This window comes from Stegastes partitus, unplaced genomic scaffold (genome assembly GCF_000690725.1).
Source record: "Stegastes partitus isolate 25-593 unplaced genomic scaffold, Stegastes_partitus-1.0.2 Scaffold891, whole genome shotgun sequence".
Taxonomy (NCBI): Eukaryota; Metazoa; Chordata; class Actinopteri; family Pomacentridae; genus Stegastes; species Stegastes partitus.
Genome location: NW_007578622.1, coordinates 119,762 through 144,682, shown reverse-complemented (window position 1 = coordinate 144,682; position 24,921 = coordinate 119,762). Strand labels below are relative to the sequence as shown.

Genomic DNA, 24,921 nt, shown 5'->3' with positions numbered 1-24,921 from the left:
GAGATTTCCTCCTCTGTAGCATGCTTAAGAAAACCGCTTGATTAAACTAGCGTGCACACATACACACACACACACACACACATATATACCAGACACAGTGCTGCATCACTGACAGTCTGGAGCAGAGTGCGGCATCCCGTTTAGATTAGATCACATCAGATTAGGTGACATTACATTAGTGCTAACCAGATTATACTATTCCTCATCTAACACACTTTACCTCCTAATGCTCCTCCAGCCTCATTACCCAGGAAACAGCCATTGAAGGAAGCAATTAGAAAAGCAAGAGCGTCTTTCTCACTTACAGACTCACGCACGTGGACGCATTAATCTCCCTCTAGGTAGTACGCACACCTCGCTGGCCATTAGTCAATTAAGAGATTTCTAGTGTTTGATAAGCTAATGGCTGCAAACCTTTGGTAACGCAATCGTGTGTGTGTGTGTGTTTTTCAAACCTCCGTGTCTCATGTGTTCCTGCGTTCACTTCTTTGTGTGAGAACGGCTTTTGCGGTTTCTTTCTCTTGCAGTAATCTTGCATGATGTCTGAGGAATGTCTAATATACAAGCTGGAACAATAGCAGAGCAGAAACAGTGGGGGAAAAATAATGACCTGAACCTCAGCCTCAAGACCAGATGTCTGCAGTCCAAGTCTCACCTCATAAAAAGTGTACTTCTTGTTTCTGGCTTATCAACCGCATCTATTATGCAGCTGTACGTGTGTGTTTACATGCATGGATATAGGTGTGAGTGTGTACAGAACCGTGTGCATACATGGTAATGAGACTGGAGCTGGATGTGTGGGTTTATGTGTGTGGCCTGTGGGTGTGTGATGGTTATTAATATAACTTTGGATATACCTGCAAGTGTGTCTCTGTTTCTACATAGCTGTGTGTGAGGGCATTCATCTGAAAGAACACACAAACATCTAAGTGCATTTGTTTACCCTTTGAACCTTCCTTAATCACACAATGTGTGTGTGTGAGTGCACATGAAGGATTTGCCGCCGCCACCGCCGCGCTCGTCACTGTACAAATGAATGGGCACAATAAAGCAGCGGGATCAAACGAATAGGTTCATCTGTGTCTGTGAACCCAGAGACAGACACAAGAGACAATGACAAAGAGGCGAGATGAAACGGAGAAAAGCTTGTTTTTCAGGAAGCGGGCTTCACTGGCAGGAGCTGCACTGCAGACTGTGGGCAAATTATTCCTTTTTTAAACAACGGCGCCCTCCTCTCTGTTCTCTACAGAGTCATTTTAACATAGCAGGCATGCTACTGATAGTGCTCACACTAATAAAACTATTATCATTCAGGTCACAAATCAAGAGGATAAGAACACTGTATCGGCTTGTCTTTGAATCATGCCTATAGAGTGCTACTCAAAAACTGACAACAACATTAGTTCTTCAAATATATGTCTGTATAGCTGGGTGCTGAGCATGTTCGAGATCTGCCACTACTGTCTAACATTGTGTAGGTCCCCCTTATGCCGCCACCGCAGCTCTGAGTCCTTGAGGCCTGTGCACAGCACCTCTGTAGGGTGTCCTGTGGTGTCTGGCACCAGGATGTTGGCAGTGGATCCTTTGGGTTTAGAAGTGTGACCTCTGTGGATCAGGCTTGTTCCAGCACATCCCGTAGACACGTGATTAGATTGGGATCTCGGGAGTATGGAGGTTGGGTCACTGCCATGGGTTCTTTGTCATGTTCCTTGTGCCGTTTCTGAGCAGTTTTTCTGGTGTGATGTGGTGTATCGCCCTGCTGGGAATGCTGTTGTCATGGATGGGGTGTGTGCTTGGTCTGTAACGGTGTTTAAGTAGGTGGTGTATGTCAAAGTAACTCAAGAATCTAAGTTTTCAGTGGTATACACAACACTTGGCAGTGTGTAACTCTAATTCTTTGATTTATGGAACATAAACAAGAATATTGGGTGTTAATGCTAATATGCTGATCTAATATTGTGCTTACGTAAGTCTTCCTTATACACTACTTGACACACAGCAAATGTTGTGCAAGATAGTATTCCAGCATAAGAAATATGGGTTTCCAGGGCCCTGGGCAAAATAAAACAGAGGATTGGTGCGGATCCAGACGTGGGAAGAACAGGGAGTCCATAGGGGCCCACAATTCCTGTTTGCCCCAGGACTCCGAGCAGGTTCAATCCAGCTCTGCCTGTTTCGATATAAATAGTTTTAGTTTGACCCTGAATGTTGCAGTTCACTCCTCTTACCAACAGTCAATGTTGGTTTCAGTAGTTTCAGTCAGAAAAAAATTCAACCACATGAACGGCAAATCTGAAAACGCTCATGTGAATCATTTTCATACAGATCATATGGGTCATTTGAAAGCCAATTACAACCTATTTTGTCATGCAGGTGTGAGTCACAGCAAGTGGAGTAACTTGTCAAAAGCCGGTGAAATTCAGTTTTGAAGCTTTAGGCTGTGAGTTGTGGTACAATATTAGGTCTTGGTGTTGTTGGACGCTTATCTTTGCTTTTGGGCCTCTTGTTAAATCCATGTCTTGTGGGAATAATGACTTAATACCAAGCAACGACTTGTAAGTGTTTACTCCTTTACGCTCAGATATGCTGTCAAGATCCTCTTACTGAAGTTTTCTGTTGATGGTGGATGCTTTTGACTGGTTTTGTTTCACTACACATACATGCGCTGAGTAAATGACCGATTTCAGCTTTTAGATTTAAAAAGTTCACTTTGCTGACATGCTGTTGTTACGTAAATTGTTGCTTTAGTTTATTTTAGATTAAATTAAAGAGGAAATTAATACCAGTTTCCCTGCCCTTTCCGGTTGAAACTATTTTTTAAGAATCATTGTCTATGATTTAGGAGAATCTATTGACAGAAATGTAATGTATTATTCATAATTATGTTTCTAGTAGCATACAGCCACCTGAAAATAATAATTGTTGTGTTTCCGATATCTTAGAATGGGCCCTTTGCATTTATAGAGGGGGCAGGTCCTCTTCCATGGAGACCACCATGTTTGCACCACCATATTTCTACAGGACCCCAGAATAGACAAACAAAACACTAGCTCTAGAGAGGCCTTTTTTGCTGCAATTGTAGGTTATACTATACTGTGCGTAAGGATGGGCGAACCCTTCAGGGCATCCTACAAAGGTTTTTCCAAACCTCAGTTTTGAAGCTTGCTGCGGCGGCTCTGGCAGGGCTTGTCTTGGTAGTGTCTGACTCATCTTAACTCCCAGCTTATCCAAAAATGAGTAAAAAGGCAGAATGCTGAAGTGAACTATCCTAAAACACCACCCACCTGCCAATCTAAACCACCACACTCTTCGGTATACATAGCTTTAAACCTTATCAGAAACTAAACAGGGGAGCTCTATTAAAATTCACCCCCTGTACAGTTGTCATTACAGGGGTGATTATGTGTAGAGAACAAAGCTGTACCACGTTGTAAACATGTTTATTTTCCACTGTTAAGTTGGACAATTTAACATGGGGCTCTTTGGGGTTTACTCACTTGTGGAGCAAGTCTCAAGTGGCCATTAAAGGAACTGCAGCTGAGGGCACTTCAGAATCAGATTAAAGTTCATCAATTAAAAGGGTATATAGCTTATTTCTAGTTTCTGTTTACCATTCTATGGAATACGGCCATGCTCAAAACTGTCTGTGTTAAACCAAGCTAATTGATTGGACAGATATGACAGCAATCTGCTCATGTAACTCACATAATACAAAGAGCCTCATTCTCCTTTTCTTTCTTAAAAGACAAAAACAAAACAAGGTCGACTGCCGTACTATTAGACATACAGGTGGAATTTAATGCCCCTGGGGACGCTGTAGCCACCATCTTACCCACACTGCATGACGTGAACGCTGTGTAACAACACCAGCGGCGACACTATTTCACAATGACCGACTGACTGTTGCTTAAGGACTCGAGACAAACTGGTGCCATAATGCATCACAAGGAGCTGTTATTCAGCTGGTGATGCTAATCTCTGTATTCCTTTCTGTGTGTATCCATGCTAGTGTTGAGTAATCGCTGCTTAAACAGTCATGGTGTGTAGTGATTAGTGGCAGCCCACCAGGACAGGTCTAATGACACACACTGTGTTTACATTACATTACATCACCTCCCGGTTCAGCCTGGGGATAATGCTTCTGCCGGGACGACCGCTCTATTTATACGCGCTGAGCATAATATCGAGATACGCAGCTACACACACACATGCTTATGATAGGGAACATGCGAACCCAGATCAGGCCTTCAACGCCTTCCGTCCTCTGCGTCATGTCAGTGTGTGTGTGACACCGCGTTCGAGTTGTGTAAACTGTTTACTGCACGGAGATGAAAGGCCTCATGAAGCCTGTCTGAGGTGTTACACAGTCCACAGACACTTAACAGCACTCCCACCGGCTCTTTTCTCCTCGCCGATAATTACGGATACTCGCTATAGAAGTCTGATTTACATACCGTGTCACATTCGGATGCGCCGCGCCTTTTATCTTTAAGCTCGTGTTCTTTTGCTCTTGTCTGTCTGCTTGTTCTCATTGCCTGTTGTTCTCTCTCTCTCTGCGCTCAAATGCTTCCACACATACACACACACACATGCAGACACACACCGGTTGTTTGATCGAGATGCCAATGGCAGTGCGATCCTCTGATGAGCTTTGAGCAGACGTTGCGTGTCAACGCTGTGATCAACGGGTGTCCCGGTGTGCGATAAAGGTTGCATGTGTTCGCTGTATGTGATACGTGTGATTGATTTGTCATATTTAAATTGTATTTAGTCATTGACATATTGCCTTTTGTGCACATGTGATGCACATACGAACCTCTTGCATCTCCAATTTTCAGGTTTTATCCCCTATAATACAAGGGTCTGTTGTAATAATCCATTAATGTCTCCTTCTTTTTGTTTTCGTCTCTGCAGCCGGAAGAGTTGACCAATGCCCTGGAGATCAGTAACATTGTGTTCACCAGCCTGTTCGCTCTGGAGATGCTGCTGAAGGTTTTGGTCTACGGACCCTTCGGCTACATCAAGAACCCCTACAACGTCTTCGATGGCATAATCGTAGTCATCAGGTAAGGACTCCCTGGCAACATGAAATACATCCTGTTTTTCCATCTGTTTCTATATTTACCACAATGCCGCTGGAAACAAATACCCCGAAGGCCCCATTCAGTGTTGTGAAAAATTATTCGACCCCCTCCTGAGTTCGGCTCATTCTAAACTCTGTCAGATCTTCAAACTAAATCTAACATAAAACAAACTTTAGGAAACACAAAATACAAGTTTTAACAGAGGATTTTATTCACCGAAGCAAAATCCAAGACCTACACTGTCAATGTCAAAAAGTAATGTTCCCTATGAATGTAAGGGATTATTCTGCCACCTTTAGCAGCAGCACCCAAACTCTTCTCATACCTACAGATCAGTCTCTTACATCACTCTGGTGGGATTTTGACTGTCTCTGACTTAGCTAAGTCTTCCATTTGCAGATATTATCTCTAAATGCAGCTCTGTGGAGTCCCAGAGCCTTTGTAACCCCTCCTAGACTGATGTATTTCAATCACCTTCTTCTTCATCTCTCCTGGAATTTTGATTTTGGCACAGTGTGCTACTACTGAGACCTTTCAGCTGACTTCATGCTTCTGAAAATGGTCTATTTAGGGGATGATTTGGTGGAAGAGAACTGGTAGTAATCAGGCCTGGGTGTGTCTAGTCCAACGGATTTCAATGCATTTTTGTAGTTCTTTGGTTTTTAGTAGCAGGCACAGTTGGTATTAGATCATCCTTTTGCTTCAGTAAATACAATTATCATTTAACACTCGTGTTTTGTGTTTACTCGGCTGTAGTTGGAAGATCTGACATAGTTACACAACATGAGATACAAACAAAAATAGAGGAAAACAGAAGGGGGTTTCACAGCTCTGTACATGCCCGTGGACATTATTATACAAGTAAAACGTAGGGTTGTAATGAACCCTGAGGGAAATTAGTAAATACAAAGCCTAAACGTACAACCGCATTCCACTCCACAGAACTGACTCAAACCAAACCCCTGAAAAAACATTATAATATCACTGGTATTCTAACGTGGGTAGCAAAAAAGAAAAGGTCAGAAATTAAAAACAGCCTGTGAGCGATGCTACGGTTTGTAGTCTGTTAGCGCAGTGTTGTAGAAAATACGGTGATGACACACTACCAGAATAATGACTTCTCCAATAAATGTTTTATTGTTTCTATTTTCTAACCGTGGGAATTGGCAGGTACAAGCTGAACAAAAGTGACCTGTTAGTCTACCACAGCAAGCCAGGAGAGCTCACTAAAATGAAGAAATGCATTTTGAAGTTTGTCACTTGTGACGGGTTCACATGGGGTAAATGGGAAATAACAGGAATAACAGCTAAGATAAGATAAGATAAGATAAGATCAACTTTATTGTCTGTCACAAGTGACAGAAATTTTTCTTTGACAGGCATAAAAACAAACACATTTAAAACAACATACAAGTACAGCCATAATTAAAAGGACGTTAGGGGCAGTTAAAAACAGCAAAGTGTTCATTTCCGGCTATTAAGAGTGGTTACTGCAGTGGGAATGAATGATTTTTTATAACAGTGTAAATGGCTTAGGAAGGAGGATATATCATTTTTTAAAGAGTTTTTGTAATTTAGTGTTGGTTATAACTACAAATAATCAAGTAATTATAACTACAAATAGTGCATTAATTTAATTTTAAATGCTTTGAATGTTAGTTTATTGAGAGATGTTGTGCTAAGAGCTAGCAAATGACAAATTTAGTTAACTGCAATATTGACTAAATAATAATTTTAAGGATTCTCTGTATTACTCTGATACTGAAAAAAAGGTTCAAGGTGTCACTTCTAGCAATCAAACCCACTGAGAATTGTCACCAGACTGCATTCCAACTTACCTCCATGGAGACTTTTAGCATCTTTCAGCTCTTTCTTTTGGTTTTACAGCCCAAAACATCACTGTTTTGCTCCACTGTCATGAGTCTGATTGAATTATCTTCTAGCACAATGTTAAACAACAGTCAGACAACGTTACTAACGAGAACTTGGTGAATATAGTGGTGCGACAAGCTATTATTCCCTTAGGAGTTGGTGGAGACCAAAATAGAGCTAAAAGGAGAGCAAACATATGATTTACATCCTTGTGGTGACTAAACATGACTCAAATGATTGCTAATATTGCTCAATGTGTAGCAACTGTTTGCTAAAACATCCATAAGATCACACGGTCGAGATCGGTGGTTTGTTTACTGCTTGCTTTACTAGCCCCAAGTTGCCACATGAATAAATGAATTACATTTCAGTTATTAAATGCAGTAAAACTTAATAACTAAGAAATCATTTATAAACTGTAAATAATTGAAATGCAGCTCATTGTTGCAAAGTTGTAAGGAGTGTTTACATTGCTTCATAACTTTAGTATTTTAACACTATGAGTTGTCTGTTTTTAGAACGTTACTGTGCATGACTGGACTGCAGTTACGTCAGCGTGGTTCGAGCCTCCAGCTCTGGGAACACATCATGTTTGGAAATGGTGAAAATGGATACAGCACAAGCAGCGGGGATCCTTGACACTTGGCCCGGTCTGGGATCTGAGATTACTGATGAGGGATTTTGGCCGTCTGACTTGAAAGCGATTCACGAGGCTTCGGATATAACATGAGTTGTGTTTTTGTTCCCTTCGGTCAGTGTGTGGGAGATCGTGGGTCAGCAGGATGGAGGTCTGTCGGTGCTCAGGACCTTCCGGCTGATGCGCGTGCTGAAGCTGGTCCGTTTCATGCCGGCTCTGCAGAGGCAGCTGGTGGTGCTGATGAAGACCATGGACAACGTGGCCACCTTCTGCATGCTCCTCATGCTCTTCATCTTCATCTTCAGGTAGGCCTGTCTCACACTGCAACGACATGTATGTACCTGTATAAATACACATTGGGGGAACGGTCCATTTCATGTTGCTAATGGAGGAACACCAAAGTAAGGAAAAACGGGAAAGAGAGTTCAATCTGTGACCGTGGAAGAAGCTCTCTCAGTGGAATTGGAAGCACAGAGGTGTGGAATGGAAGTAAATTGGTAGATCAGTACATGGTAGCTTCTACATGAGAAACAAGGAGCGCTGAGTAGCAGAGATGAATTGATGGAATGACAAGACTAAGTGATTTCCTCTTTTAGTCAGCATTGCTTTTTTCTGCCTTGTTAGGCTCGGTGGCTGAGCTCAACAAAAATACAATTGTGTTCTCAGAGGTTCTCAGCACTTGTCTGATACACAAACACACGCCTGATCAGTAAATAGGAAACTGAATAGATGTGCTACTTTGTATTGTAAGCCCTCTTTTTGCTTAACCCTGGGAAATGCTGTTTCTGGGCATGTGTTGCTCCCGTCACATTTTCACTTACTGTGGGCTCATTTTTAACCATAATGTAAAATCCTGCACCTCCATGGAAACAGCTCAACCATGGCTAAAGGAGAGAGGACACAATATTTTTTATTTTTATTTTTTTTGTGCCATATGACGCACAAATAAAGCCATACATAATGAAAAAGACAAAACAAAAAATACATTTTGTTGACTTGCTCTTTTACAACAATTAAAACAAACCTACAATCAACATGAATTACATTTTTCCAGGTGTTAGACATTTTACTACATTTTAAATTTAATGTTTCATACATTTGATTTGTCTCCAGTCTGCACTGTGTAAACACAGACGGCATTTCAGCCAAAGAATCCCCGAATTTTTGTGACAGTTGGTTGCAGCTAAGTCACTAATGCGCTCCAGTTAGTCAGAGGAGTCCAGAATTTTCACTTTTTTTACAGAATCCGGTGAGAGTGAACACTCTATTTGTTGTGAATTTTTAAACAGGAAATGTAGAACAAAGTGCTTTTGTTGAAATGTCACAACTTTAAGCTCAGATTTGAATACATTTTTCAACAGAACTGTATGTTACACATAATTGGTTCAGGGACAGTCGGGAAATTGATGATTGTTTCTGTTTATACAGTTTCTTGCTCTGATAATTGCTGGTATTTTGGTGATTTTTATAAAGACAACAGAAAAAAAGATGGTTAAACAGCCTGTCTGTGTGTATGTGTGTTAGATTTATCTGAGCCGCAATTTCTGCAGCTTGTAGGTTCTGTGTGTATATGTGGACGCATGTATGTGAGGGTGCTCCAGCACACACACACAAACACAAACACACACACAGTTCCAAGGGCCTTGTATATGCATAGATAAACAGCCCCTGGTTTGAGTGAAGAGTTGCCAAGTTGACACAGCGGAGGCTCGTTCATTGATCCCTCAGCTCCAGTTGAGCTTCAGTGTCTGTGTTTCTGAATAAAAGGCAGACTGCAATGCAGACGCACTGCTGGTTCATAATAATAACACCCCCGATTAGCTGTCTGAGGTAGCATAGCATAGCATTATTGTGTTTCTCTGCATTGTTCCTGCTAATCTGTTAGACATATATTGTACAGTACTGTATTGCTGATGACGTGCAGATCAGGACTCTGTGGTTGATCCGGGCATTATTGCAGGACTCCTTGCTCTTCTTGTGGCTGAAGATAAATCACTTTGACTCGGTATGTTTGGGCTTCTTGTCACGCTGCAGAATGAATTCGAGGCCAATCAGACCCTTTTTTGATGGCAGTGCATGATGGATTACGATAAACATGTGAAGTTTATCTGAGGTTCATTCTTTAAAATAGTTCATGATTAAAAGAACGTTACAGTCAGCAGATGAAACTGTCCAGTTCTACTCCCCACGAATCCCGAGAAATACATTTTTGTGAACATTTTCGTCTACTGGGGCTGCAGGGTGGCGCAGTTGGTAGCACTGTTGTCTCGCAGCAAGAAGGTCGCCAGTTTGCGTCCCGGTGGGGGCACCGGAAACTTTCTGCGTGGAGTTTGCACCCGTGCAGCGTGGGTTCTCTCTGGGTTCTCCGGCTTCCTCCCACACAGTCCAAAAACATATTGAGGTTAATTGGTGATTCTAAATTGTCCGTAGGTGTGAATGTGAATGTGCTTGGTTGTCTGTCTCTAAGTGTAGCCCTGTGATGGACTGGTGACCTGTCCAGGGTGTCCCCTGCCTTCGCCCTAAGTTGGCTGGGATAGGCTCCAGCCCCCCCGCAACCCTAGTGAGGATGAAGCAGTGTATATAATGGATGGATTTTCGTCTACTGATTGCCCGTTTAAGAGGTGCACTACTCGGACTAAGTGTTGATGCTTAAAATAAATTTACAGAGCTAACAAGTTTACTTTAGTCCTTTTCCGAGGGTAAAATGAGCTCCTAATGTCTAGCATAAAAATAACTTCTCAAAACCATTATCGGAAATGTGCCCATCTGATTTTTGATCCTGAGAGTTTGCTGAAACGACTGATACCATTTTCATGTTTGTGTTTTAAATATGAAGCTCAACCAGAAGTGATCAGAGTCAAAATAATCTAATTCAGTTTTTTAGTTTTAGATTGACAAATGTTCGTTCAAGGTACCACTAAGCTGTAAAGATGCTATATATGTGCAGACCATTTCACATTTACCTGGATGGACAGACTTCTTTTAACCAGGATACTGTTAGAACACAAAGCTTCCCCTCTAAAACCCAAAATTGTTTGTTCCCAACTCTGGTTGTGTAACTAATAAGCTGCAACAAGCTAGTTAGTAAGCTTTGGAGGTTTTAGCAAGTTGATTTTGTAACAGAGCCGGGCTAGCCTTCTCCTTTATTTCCAGTGTTTATACTATGCTAAACTAAGCTAATCTCCCTCCATTAAAAGTCCATGGATATGGATTAGTTTTTCTTCTTAGTCCAGGAAAAAAATCACATACTGTTGAACTAATCCTTCAATTTCCCAAACAGTGGAGATAAATCATATGCCAGCGATCTTACAAAATGCATGAGGTGTCACTGCCACGGGTTGTGACGCTCTCCATGGTGCTGAACTTAACCTGCTCTCCATCACCATTCCCTTCCTGGCAGCTGCCTGAATGCATCGCAGGCCAACCGATGTGACCCAGTAACTGACTGCGCTCCATGTCTGCTCCTACAAATGTGGCTTTTTCTGGTCACAATATTCGTAGTCAGTGAAAGTCTTTGCATGACAATCTGAAGTTACCATTGTTGTGCCTTTTTCACAAGCAGGAAAACAAATCTTTTCAGCAAATCATTTTTGTTTATTTGTATGGTATTTAATTGGTTGGCCTGATGTAAACATTTATCCGTCCTTTTCCTGTTTGTTTTCTCCCGTCCCCCAGTATCCTGGGGATGCATCTGTTTGGTTGTAAGTTTGGGTCGGAGAGGGACGGAGACACCCTGCCTGACAGGAAGAACTTTGACTCTCTCCTCTGGGCCATAGTGACAGTCTTCCAGGTGAGCGTGAACCCTCTTCTCTTTATGTTAAATATTCACATCTGACAGTGTTGCGGCCAATTTACTTCACAGTTTGTTAAGGAAGTAAAACTCTAGCAACAGGATGACCTAAAGGAATGCATGTTTGTCTCCCGTTTGTAAGTCTGAGCTTCCTATGTGATCAAACTGTATCTGCTGGAAAGCCCTCAAGCAACTAGCCTCAGATCTTTCTGCTTCATCGGTGATGACTGAGCCTGTCCCTGTTCAGAGCCTGAAAAGACAATTTCCTCCTGAATAAATAAAATATATCAAATCAAATTTTCTTCTTCACTTTGCTACCCCCTTTTCCTCCCTCCAAGACTAGCCTTTATCCACCTCCCTCATTTTCCTCCTCTCATCTAATTTCCATTTCCAAGTGTCTGACACAGGTTAAATAGGCTTGCCTCTTGCATTACTCCAGCTTGGATTCATGAATGAACTAAAAGTCCCTCTGTGGGGTCCAACCATTCATCCATCATTTCTGCATCGCGTGCTGTATAACACATACCCCTCTTTATATAGTAACTATGTATAATTTAGTGGAACATCTGATCTGGGATTATGTAAAGTGTCAGCATGTCTCCCTGTGCAGAACATACTTACATGTCTGTTCTCATGCAGAGTCTGAATGTAGCCTCACTGGTTCAATTTATATAGTGAAGAAAGCTTTTAGTGTTGTGTTTTTTCAAATGAAAAGCATTTTATCAACACACAACCGCTGAAATATTGCAAGTCATAGCTTAAAGACTGATATATATTTGAAACCTACGATGTTAGTCAGACTTAAAGCTTTGTAAGAGGGCCTTAGAGCTGAAATTATAATCAGGTATGAACACAACATTTCTTTCATCCGTCTTTGTGAAAATGGGGAGCGTATCTTGTGTTATTCTCTATATTCTAAGACAAATCACAGTCCTCTAAAATGATTCCTGTAAGAAACTGAAGCCTTGGTGATGTTAGAAAAGTCAAGCAATGATTACTTAGAAGAAACAAAATTTTCAGATAACTGGTTTACTTAATCAAAAAACTTAAACAAATCTGGCAATACTATGTTTGGCTAGCTGGGACTGCCTTGAGTAGAGCTGAGTGTTAATTCCAAGCCAAACCATTGCACATGTCATTACCTAGGAAGATTAGTTTCTGGTCTTTAAGGCTACGTTAAAAACAAACAAACAAACAAACATACACAACAGGCGAAATACAGTGTTTGTACTACCTAGTTATTACTCTCACTATATTAGCTTGATATTATTTACAGCATATGAACGTCTGGTGCAATTTCCTTTCTTTTTTTTTTAACCTCTTAGAGGAATCTAATTTTACATTAAGGCAGCTCGAGACAGTATTTTCAACCAACTCAAAGAGCTAACAATATCTAAGTAGCTAACTAGCAAGGTAATGACAACAGAGACAAATTCGGTTATTTAAGCCAGCAAAAAAAATAAAAAAGACATGTTGCCAGCTCGAAATGAGAAGCCTGTTCTTGTTACTTCTGCTCAATATCAAGGACCAGTTGCTTTTAAAATTGGATTGGATCCTTTGTAGTTTTCCAAGATTCATTGTGTGATGGTGATGGTTGGATTTTTGAGAATAAGGCAGAACTTTGGCGACTAAAGATGCCACTTTTAAATGCAAGTAATCTCCATTTCCTCCAATATAAGATATAACAAACAAACAAAAACTATTAAAATCAAAATCTGCAGCTCCATTTTGTCAAAACGAAAAAAGCATATAGATCGACCATCCAGCATCATGAAATCATGTTTTACTGTTTTGAACAGGAATAAGGAATTTCAAACTGAATTCCTGTTTTTTGTACCCAAATTTGAGCCACCTCACAATAATAATTGTGTTTTACCATTAAAAATATAACTTTGGTTAAAGAGCTTCTACATCCTGGTGCATTAAGCATTACAGAAACATAAAACATTATTTTGGTAATTACCAATGCTGTTAATTTAGGGCAGCTGTAGCATAAACACTGCATTGGGTGGTGGTCTAATAAATTTGTTAAGCACTGTATATTCTCTCTATCGCTATGTTTATATATTCATTTACCAACATTTGGTTCAGTCTCTACATCCAAGACGTTACCTTTGTTGGTCATGTCCTCCAAAGAGTGCGGCCCCTGATTTGGGACAAAACTCATATGTACCTTGACAAGTGTTGAAACAGTATCTATGTGATGCCGTCAGTTCTGAATCAAGTGCTATTAAACTGTTTGAACAATCGCTAAACAATAGTGTGTCATTTCCCTTAAACCCCTTCCTGCTCTCTAACAGATCCTAACCCAGGAGGACTGGAACAAGGTGTTGTACAACGGCATGGCCTCCACCACTCCCGTGGCCGCCCTCTACTTCATCGCTCTCATGACCTTTGGCAACTACGTCCTGTTCAACTTGCTGGTGGCCATCTTGGTCGAGGGATTCCAGGCGGAGGTATAATGTTGCAAAGCGGATACTTTTGTACCGTATGAAAACTAAATTATTGAGCTGCTGCATTTTCTATTCCGTCTGTTTTTCCCTGAAAGCCTGTGAAAGAAATATGCCTTTTTGGTGAGATAGTTTAGATCAACGTGATGTCTTTTTTTCTTTTTTCTTTTTTTAAAGACAGATGAGGTTTCAAGACTTTGTGAGTTGCTTATTTTCAATGCAGGCTGACATACCACTAATGGACGGGCGTTCCAGCCCACACACGTAACAAACTCTCAACATTAGAGGCGTATACCTACTTAGGACTTTCGTTGCACTCTTTGCAGCGGTTCATGTGAGGACGTAGCAAGTCGTAGCGTTTCATTTTTCCTCACCTCCTCATCATCATCATCTCTCCTTTGTTGGTAGCCTCTTCCTCTCCTCCCACTCTTTCCCACAATCTCAGCGGTCATCCTCATTATTGTTTTGCTTATTTGCCAATGCCATAAAGTACATCATAAGAAAACTATGCTCGCTAGACTGTGCATCAGCCCCCATCGCCAAAACCCCCCCTGTTTCATCAGTCATGCTCAGATACATTCTTTTCACTGAACACCCCCTCCCCTCTGGCCAACCTTTCCCCTCCTTAGTAGAGCTTTTTTTTTTAATGTAATAAAACAAAAGTGATATGTTATCTACCACCACTATGCCTCTGACTCCTCTCAGAGACTGATAAGAGCAAGAGACAGCAAAAAGAAAGAGAAGAAAGTGGATTAATGGTTGGTGTTTAGGCAGCTGGGGAAAACAGGAATTAAAGAAGTTGAAAGCCATTGAGAGGGCCCTCTTCACTTCTCATCTTCGGCTTTATTTGAGACAGAGTGGCAGAGGGAAAGAGTAGAGGGTGGGACAAGACAGAGAGAGTAAATCACACAAGTATCCAGTCTCTCTCTCTGCCTGTCTACTTGTCTCGTCCTCTTTCTCTCTTTCTTTAAGGGGTGACAGCACCTATGCTTTGATCTCTGACGCTCTTTAGCTCTCCGGGTGAGAGGACAGAGAATAGATGAGGGGTGGCAGAGAAAAAGGTTGACAGCCTCATAAAATATGGATTAATTGGAATGGGCTTCTCCTGCCACGGCACTTTAGGTATCTGGCGTACAAATACGAAAGTGCATCTCTATGGTGAATGGAGCAGCGTGCGGCGTCGGGCACATGTATTCAAACCGCTTAAGACGAGGGCTTTATATTTATTTCCCTGGAAAGCACGGTGACATTAGAGTTTTTCAGTGGGTGTCAGCCTTTGGTTCCTCTAGGTGCAGGGGTTTTTTTCTATGGGGAATGGGAACCTTTTGAGAAACTGCCTACTTTTTTTGAACTAAGGTCTAAATTACCCTCCGGCAAGTCCCTGCTTTAGGGGTAGTACTTTCTGAAGGTTCAGGAACTTTCTGAGTGAGGCATCACTGATTGTTCAAGTATGCTTTCTGAAGCATTAAGTAGTGTTCAACTGCAGGATCTTCAGGGCTTTTGTGCATGTTCACAACTACAAAAAAAAACACACCTTTTTCAAAGCTGGAGCAGGAAAAAGTGCCTCTTTTCAGTGCTTCTGACCAGCTCTGAAACACTGTTTTGCGGGTATTGATGTTTATTGGTGAAACTCTGAGAAGTCAAATACAGATTAGTTACACTTTAAAAGGACAACAAGGAACATTTTTTCTAGTCTTTCCACATCTTTACCGAGTATCAGTCCTCTTCTCCTAAACATCGCCATCCTCAACATAAAATTGACCATATAGGCTAACAGAAAAAACATCCATTGTTCAATTGACTATGTGCTAATTGAAGTTGTGTCCAGTGACTGCTATTGACATCATATTGGCGCACTCTGAGTTAGTATCATATGCCCCAAATATCTATATTTATATATAAACAAGCAAATGCAAACAGTTTTGTTTTGTTTGTTTGTAATTTGAAGGGTGATAATAATCAGGACGGAGCCACCCAAAGGATTTAACACTAGACAGATCAATGCCAAAGTAGAATTATTGTTGTCCATTTTTGCAGATTCAGACATTCAGGAGCAATTTTAGACCTTTGCTCTTGTGATTCATTAGCCGACAGATATGTTTATCACTCCCGGGGCTTTGTCGTTACCTCAGTGTGCGATCTACAGGAAAAACCAAGAGGTGCTTGGCTTCTCTCAATAAAACATGAACTCCCATGACAGCGTGACTTGTGAAAATTCTGGAGGGGTCTCCAAAGTATCGACACTGTGCTGTTTTTACAGTGCATTTCTATTTTTTTCTGTGTCTTCATGAATCACGAGTAAAATTAGGCTATTATTGATGTATGATTCATGCATGCGGGTGCTTCATCATTAATTCACTCTATTAAAGAGAGTGGCATGCATGCTGTTCCTGCCATCACCATTCAAGCTTGGCGGAGCAGTATCATAAAACTCACTCACTTTAACTCAACGGCCAGAAAAAAAAAGAAAAGAAAAAAAACAAAAAAAAAATATCTCGATGCCAGCCGCCATAAAACATAACAGAAGAACAAACTGAACCATCTGTGGTGCTGAAAGACGGCAACAGCAGCTACTATTTATTTATTTTCTCATTGTTTTTAATCATACTCTTATTAGTAGGAATAAGGATAAATAAAAGTGAAATCAAATGCTTGATAAATCTGTCGTGTCTAAAAACCAAAAGTGGAAAAAAATGGGCCGTGGTGGAGCTCGCACACTGCTTTGCTGTTAAAACACAAACTTTAGCTAGAAACGCATATGTAACTCATGTCATGTAAAATAAATCAGTGTATAGACCACTGAGGTCATCACCACAATTGGGCTCATCGAAAACAGACAAGTAATAAACACTAACAAAATGACAAGCACCAAACTGTGTTATAATTAGCAAGCTAGGTTAGCTAGCTTTCACTTTCCCAATGTTTATATAGCACAATAGATCATATGACTAGTTGTTTTGTAATTTAGTCATAAATCTACAAGAAATCACTTCATTGGAGTTACACATATTTCTTTTGGAAGTTGGTGGAGACCAAAAACAGAGCTAAAAGATGAGTGGTGAAACGTGACTCCAAATGAATGCTAATGTTGCTATATATGTGCCTGATGTGTACAAAGCCTAGTTAAAAAAAATTATCATATGTCAGTATTTGTTTTTGTTCCTGCCTAAATATTCATCACTTTTAATAATATATGTTTTACAGCACAACAAACTGACGATTTCTGTTGTTAGCAGTTGATAACTAATATTATGTTAACACCATGCTATGGAATACTTGAGGGGTTCAGTGCCAAAGTGGGCCAAACCAAAAAAAATCCAAAGTTGAGTTTTATGTTTTTTTGATAAGTGTTTATGGTCAATTAGCTTGTGGGCAAGTGAAAGGGAAAGTGATCCAACCAACAGCCCGCTAGTAATGTCACAATGCGACTTTGAAGTTTGGCCCATAATGGTTTTGGCATGAAAATTTAGTGGCAAACTGGGCCAAGTCACAGGAATTGCTGACCATTATATTGCAGGTGCAGGTACTTGCACACATTTTCGATTCAAGATGGTGGACAGCGCGACCTCAAGCCCTGTGAAAACTCAACTCGTAGGTACGGTAAGGTAAATTAAAAACTTGATTAACCACCACCAAGCATCTATTTCTACCCCATGGTCCTCAAAAGTATCTCTAGTTCCTTATGATGACCCACGTATACGTTTCAATGTTGTTTAGCGAGACAAACCTTGAATCAGTTTTTTTCTCAAAAAGTAGAAAATGTGGTACGGCCCACTTTGGCACTCAGCAAAAGGAAAGCAAAATGAAAACTTAAATAAGTCATCACAGAGTAGCTGTTTCTATCTCTGGACAGTGTTGAAACATCTTTGGATGCATATAGTGACTCCTTTAATGATTTTTTTTTTTTAGCAACTCAAAATTTTCACCCCATTTTTCTCTAGAACTCGTAAACATGGTTTGGGCCACTTTGGCGCCAACCGCCTCACTTATAGTTCACATTCCCAAACATAAAAAAGTTGAGAATTCAGATTTCAGTTGGATTTCAATGCAATTTAGCGAATGTGTATAGACGATGACTTGACTACAGAAGGAAAAGACAAAGAAATCTTTACAGAACAAACACAAATACACTCTCTCACATACGCTCACAGGCCCAAACGTGGGACCCCCGTGGTTCTGTTCTCCCTGTCTGCCCTCTTTTATTATCACAGAGCTGTCGGCTTAATTCTCCCTCTCCATTTTTTTTTTCCAACTTTACATCCATTTCTGCAAACACTAAGTTTATTTTTAGTCGGCCAAACTTTCCCTGCGTCAGGGTTGCTAGGTAACCAACGCTTGAATGACGTGAGCCAAGCCAGGAGAGATGTACGACTGCGGAGCCACCACACACACACACACACACACACACTTGCTTCTCATGTCTGTATTGCTGTAGAAACAAAGGCAGAGGGGAAATCACCTTCTCCTTTTCTTTTTTTTCTTCCTCTGCTATTATTTGTTTGATTTAACTCCCTCTCCCATCCTATACATCACCCCCCATACTATTTTTCTTCTCTCGTGTTATCTACATTTCTTCTTATTGAGTCTCTTTGTTGGGTTGTGACAGTGTGTCCATGTGACAGAATCCAATATCCGCTGCCGAGAGTGCAACCACACCGATTTGTCTCTTTATGGAGACCTTTTAACAGAAGCGAGACAAAAGTTGTTCATCCTTTATATTGCACCTCTCACTGTGACAGTAAACATACATTTCACACCGAAGCACACACATGCACTTGTATGATGCAGAGGAATGCTTTCATGCTGAGCACAAATTGTCCTGAACGATGCATAGCTGCACTGTACCGCAGTTGTTAAATGTATATGTCAGGATCATTTTCATATCTGCTTTCTGGAAAGAAAAAAAAAAGCAGGTTTAGGGTGAAACATGGCTGTGCTTCACTTCTTCTCTTTGCTGTCCTGACTTTTCATGCTTTCAAACTAATTCAGGTTGCTGAAGTGCACATGTGCAGCGCACGACTGCACACTGTGATCCAGGACAGTTGCTTTGATATGTTCTGTTGCATGGTCAAGTTCAAATGTTCCAACAGGCTGGACCTCTTTTTTTAACGTTCTACTTCTGCTCTTGTCTACTGCTGTGGTTCCACCTCTCACCTCTGTGCCTCTTTTCCTGTGTGCGCCTCCCTCTCCTGTCCGGCTGCACCGATCACTTCCACTAATAGGAAGTGTCCAAGCGGGAGGACTTGCATGCCCAGCTGAGCCTAATTCAGCTGCCTGTAGACTCAGGGGTATGTACAGCACTGCAGCTCTGCCTTCCCTCCCTCCATTTAATTGACTAACCGCCTCGCCCCATCCTCCCCCTCAGCCCTTCCTCTCCACCCCTTCTCCTCATCCTCCCCTACAGAGACTTTGCAGTGATGCCATAGAGCTCTCAGCAGCTACAGCTTGGAGTTCTATTGCAAAAGTACTGCCCAGTAATGACAGAATGGCAGTTTTCCTGTACTAACATTTGCTTTTTGGTATAATTTTGCTCATTAAACAGCTTTATCAGAGACATTAATGTAGAAGATAATACACATCTCGCAATTAACTCTTGCTGGTAGAGTTGTCCGAGATTTTAACAAAATTCAAAAGTGACCTATTTTCTATTTAAGGCATACCAATATAGTTTATGTTTTACTCACAGATGTTTAGAGATCTTCCTTACTGCCAATCCAATCCCACAGAGTACTGAAGTGGGAACTTTTCCAAGACTTAAGTGGACATTAAACTCTTGGGTGAATTATGAGTAGGGACAAAAGATGAGCAACTGGTTCTTTGATAAGAAGGCTGCTTATCCTAAAAAAGACATTTGGTAAGAAATGTTTACATTAATTAGTGTAAAATTCTGTGTCATAAGCCACTAATGACAGACAAAAATTAGTCGAAAAACCAAATCTCACGTGTAAGATAGATTTAACAAGGTTGTAGTTTAGACCAGTTTGATTCAAAGACAAGTTTATGTCTGAGGATAATATAAGGTCAAATTAAAGAGCCCACATTATGCACATTTATTAGTTTGTAGTTTTATTTTTGGGGTCCACCAGAACAGGGGTTCTCAACCTTTTTGCTGCCAAGGCCCACCAGTGTACAATGACATTTTCACAGCCATCTCAAGACCCCTTGGCAGCTCTCTGAGTCCCCCAAGTGGGCCGCGCCCCCCTGGTGAGAACCACTGCACTAGAATATATTTTTACAGGGTTCAATGTTCCAACAGTACGTTACTTTTCTCAAACTGTACACTGCATAGTATAACACCTCTTCTCACTTGTTCCTCTGCCTTCGGGTGTATAAAGTCAACCCAATGCAGGAATGCCTTAAACCTGCATTCTTTCTAACAGCCAGCAGGGGGCGACTGCTCGGGTGGTTAAAAAGAAGTCTGACTGTACAGAAATCTACGAGAAAATCACCTGATTTCTCACTTAAACTGTTACCTCAAGTAAACATTTTCCTCATGAGTTTATGGTCTTAGTCTTTGGTTTCAAGTCACCTTCAACGCAGCAAGGTGTTTGTAACTTTATACTAAAATAGATGATAAATCAGGGGATGCTTTAAGGTAGGACCATGTTGCAATTGACAGGCTACAACCGTATCAATGTGTGAAGTTCTCTAGTCAGATACGCTGCTTGCTTGTTACATCTGGTTTCAAAACGTGCCAACTGCCAAATACCAAACTCAAACAGTAGTCATTAAACGAATAGGTAATGTCATAGTGGCAAACCTTTACATGCAGTCTTAATCAAAATTAAAAACCCACAAATTGACTGTCCCCTACGCCAAAACTAAAAAGCATACAATACCACTAACAAAACCTTTACCTGCAGTGTTTCTTCTTTTAGTAATTTAAGTTTTCTGACCCTGTCACATAGTTCCAAACATGTTAACAAGATAACCATGTTGAACTGTGACTGCTTTCGTCACCACCAAATAAGCAATCTCTGATAAATATAATACAGGAATAAACTGCGTAGTAAAGCTACGCACAGTCACCCGTGTTACAAAAAGCAAAAGACCTCCAATGTAGCTGCCAGAGGATGTGTCACATCATCTGAAAGTCCTCTAACCTGCTTCCTGCATGATGCCCTCGCTGCTGAGACTGACTGAACGACTGCTCAGAGGAGTTTAGGTGACCGACAAAGTGCTTAAACACTTGCATCACTTTGCTGTGTGTGTGTGTGTGTGTGCATGCATGTGTGTGTGTGTGTATACTTTCTTGCTTTGTCTCTTAAGAGCAGACTCCACATCAAAATTCACGTCAAATGCTCACCTCCCACCAGCCCTCCACCCTTCGCTTTTTTTTTTTTCCCTTCCAGCCTCTGGGTAAGAGTGCTGCACTGGTGCTGCCAAAAAATCTCCTTCTCTCAGTCTCTTGTTTTATCTGGCCAGAGGATGATGTCAAGAAGAGAGGGGGGATGAGAAGGGGGTGATGTGAGTGTGGGGCTTTTTGGGTGGGCCCGATACTGCCAGATAAGTCCAGCCGGACTAGAGGATGAGAGCTAATAAATTTAAAGGTCCTGCTTTGAACAACAGATGGTTTTCAGTCTTCTCCTTGTGCCCTCTAATTTTACACTCCTGAATGCTAAACAAACAGATCCAGGGCTTTTTCAAACGTCCAGAAGTTCCAGATTGTTCTGAGATTCTTTCAAACTGTCCACTGGTGCTGGCCCCTGAGCTCGACACATGGTTTTGAGTGGAGTCTGCTGGACTGGTCTAATAGTCAGACCTGTTATTAGAGTTTTACGTTTCTCCGTTGCCGTTGTCAGTGTATCTTGTATATATATCGTCGGCCTATATACACGTGTTTAACAAAAGTGCATCATCGCTCAACAATTGTAATTGCCATCTGAATAACGTAAGCATATGGTAACATTTCTTACAGATTGTTTATTCTATCAGGTGCTACTTTCAGCTATACAAGCACAGTCTGCAAGAGTTGCAGTCATTCCTTGGTTGTGTCAGGATGGCTCCAAGCAGCAACCTCCAGAGCTGAAAAATGAAGGCACTGTGGAAGTCCTAGGAATTGCAGTTCTTGAAATGGCCTCTTTAGGCTGGCTTCAAACTCCCCATAGACCCCCATGTTTAAACATCCAACTTTACAGCAGAAAATAACATGTTTACAGCCTGGTACAAACAACATTTTTGGTCACTAATTTGAGCATGTATGACAATTGGACGGGGGATTAGTTTATATATTGCTGCTCTATTAAAATTACATTTGGGCTTAAAGCTATGCATAGTCGAGGGTGTGGCTGCTTTGAGTGACAGGTGAGTACCGGTATAGGACAGTCCATGACCCAGAGACGTTGCATGTCCCGCCTCCACTTCACTCACACTCCACCTCTTTACTAATTTTTTGCATTTGCCAGGAGTCATGGTCCATGTCCACAGGTACGCGAGGGGTCCCTCCCCTCCAACACCAAACTTTAACAGGCTACGCCTTCTACAGCTACGCAAACACTGACTGCACCCAATTGGACAAATGCTCCACTCATGGACTGTCTGCTCTTGGAATTCAAGTCGAACCAACATGGCGGCTCCTTGGGAAACTTTCTCTGGCATAATGAAAACAGTTCACAATGTTTTTTTTTTTTTTTTTTGCATTTCAAAAAAAACATTTGAGCTATGCAGTTGCTGAATCTGTCATTTTGGATCAACAACGGTTAGTTTAAAAGTTTTTTTCTGGAGTTTCCAGATGCCCCTGATTTGCATAAAGTAGCCTAGACCTTAACTTTATGCAAATAAGGAGTGACTACAGGACGCCTCTCACTACCAGTCACTACCAGAATGCATTGCATGGCTGCCTACATAGACATTGAATGGGTTGAAATGACAGATCCTGCACCATTAGGAGGAATCGGGCACTGCGAAGATGGCCACAGCCAGAGCCATCACCCTTCAAAACCACTGCTCAGGAAACCTATGGGTTACGTCGTGGAGGGATCATCTGTCTTGAACTCTTAATTTTGTTTTCCATTTAAAATAATAAACTGAAGCTTCTGATAGCATTTCAGCCATAAATACTGTGTTTACCAAAACTGTTGCATGAAAGTAGCAAATGCTGATTTTGGAACATTTTGGGAGAACCTGATAAATATTAGTTAGCTCTGTTAATAAACGTAACATTGCGAAAAAGGGATAGAAATGTGAAATCCATAGCACCTTGCACTTTCTTTGAACTCCGGTACAAGCCATCTATGGAAATCCATTTCTACATTAATTGTGTTTTGCACACTATTTACCAGTACAAATGTTAACAGCCAGTTTATCTTTACGGCAGTGACGACATTAGTTAGAACTCCTCAGTCAACACTTGTTGTACTGAAATATTTCACCAAGAGAGATTTGGAGTTAAATATTTCTATAGCTGTTGAATGCATTTTGATTAAATCTAGTATTAGCGTTCATAAGCTGCATGGCAAGGGGATCGTGTTGCTATTCATCGAGCACTGTCATCAGGTTTAATTTAGAATTTGTGTTAGTTTTTGATTGATTACCAAATATCTGCAACACGATTAACTGCAAAACTTATCATATTACCATCAGCCTGAACTTTAGCTTTTATTGCTAACTGGCAGATTAGCATGAATTAGCATTAACGTGATGAAATAGATGTTTAATATGGTAAACGATATATCCAATAAACATCAGCATTACATCATTCCAAATCAGCTAACATACGCAACTAATAGTTGTGATTTTTAACTTCAGAAAACAGATTGAAAAGGATTAGCTATGACAGTGTTGTGCTTTGTAAATGTAAAATGATTTGTCAGTTTCATTCTCGTTCTGGCTGTAATTCAATGATATATATATATATATTTTTATTTTTTTTTTAACATGATATTTCGATTTTTAAAGTTCATCTTAGATCACACACAAACAGATGGAAAAATTAAATTTGATGAATATTTGCATGCCTGGGCTTCCATAGGTGGCTTTATTGTTGTGGTTGTCATGAAGGCCTTGGTGTTAGTTTTCGAGCTGGCACAAGTAAATCCAATTCTGGACTCGTGAGTTTCTAATGCAGCAGTGGTAGGCCACAATTCTGGTGGACACACACACATAGAAACAATTACACCGCTTCCTCCTATCAACAGCAGCCCTCCGTCTCCCATTTACACCCTTTTTGAAGCGATGTAATTGAGATGCCCGTGTGCTGCTGGTGTCTATTATTGTCTGGCTATCAGCAGCAGGCCTGGTCTAGCCCATCTCCTGCTCCCACTACCATGCCCAAATTGGGGTGGCAGAGTGTAAACAAGCTATCCAAACAACTATTTCAGGAGCCGGGATTTCCCCGGAGTCCAGCGCTTCGTCCTTGGTTCAGAGCTATTATCTCCACCTTCCCTTTCCCCAACGAAGCCTCTATTGTCTATTGCTTAAGAAGAACATCTGCTTCAAACCAACGATATCGTCAAAAAACACCAAGATTCCAAATGTCTCTTCTTTTTTAAACTGCAGCTGAAAAGTGAAGGTTTTTTAATATATTCTAGCTGTATCTTCTCTCAGAAGGTTTGACAGCCGAATTACGAATTAATATCTGCCAGTGAGGAAGTTGTACATATTGGAGAGGGAATGGAGGGGAAAAAGACAGAGGAAAGAAAGACACTGAGAAGAAGATGCAGAAAGACACGACAGAGAGAGAGAGAAAGAAAACGATGTGAGAGAGGACTGCAACGGAGGGAGCAAGGAGGAAATTTGGCAGATCAAAATCAGGTCTGTGCTGGATGAATCTCTCCCTCGCAGTCTGATGTAGTTTTATCGACTTCTGCTCCTCATCTCAGCAGCCAGTTGACTGCGGGTTTCTAAAATTGCAGTGTGACAATCAGAGGATTAGGGCTGAGCAGAGTTTTAGGTCAGCTCGGTCTTTTGACATGGTGGGTCAGAACTGTGCGGTTTAATCATGTCGGTCTGTGTTGACCTGATAGCGGCACCTGTAGATCTATCAGAGGTTAAAGTACTGCTGCACATAGATGAGGATGAAATGGAGAATACAAGAATACAGCAGATCAGACTGTCTGATCATGTCAGGTTTGTCAAAGCAGTTACTGA

At 41.1% G+C, this 24,921-nt stretch overlaps 1 protein-coding gene across 1 annotated transcript in view; it reads left to right on the top strand.

The window, feature by feature from the left end:
- cacna1g (calcium channel, voltage-dependent, T type, alpha 1G subunit) overlaps positions 1 to 24,921 on the top strand; it is a 204,116-nt gene that overhangs the window by 87,762 nt on the left and 91,433 nt on the right. The window contains exons 9-13 of the mRNA XM_008293527.1: positions 4,915 to 5,066; positions 7,713 to 7,898; positions 11,269 to 11,383; positions 13,684 to 13,839; positions 19,056 to 19,121. Of these exons, the coding sequence (XP_008291749.1) occupies positions 4,915 to 5,066; positions 7,713 to 7,898; positions 11,269 to 11,383; positions 13,684 to 13,839; positions 19,056 to 19,121 (675 nt within the window). The remainder of the gene's footprint in view (positions 1 to 4,914; positions 5,067 to 7,712; positions 7,899 to 11,268; positions 11,384 to 13,683; positions 13,840 to 19,055; positions 19,122 to 24,921) is intronic.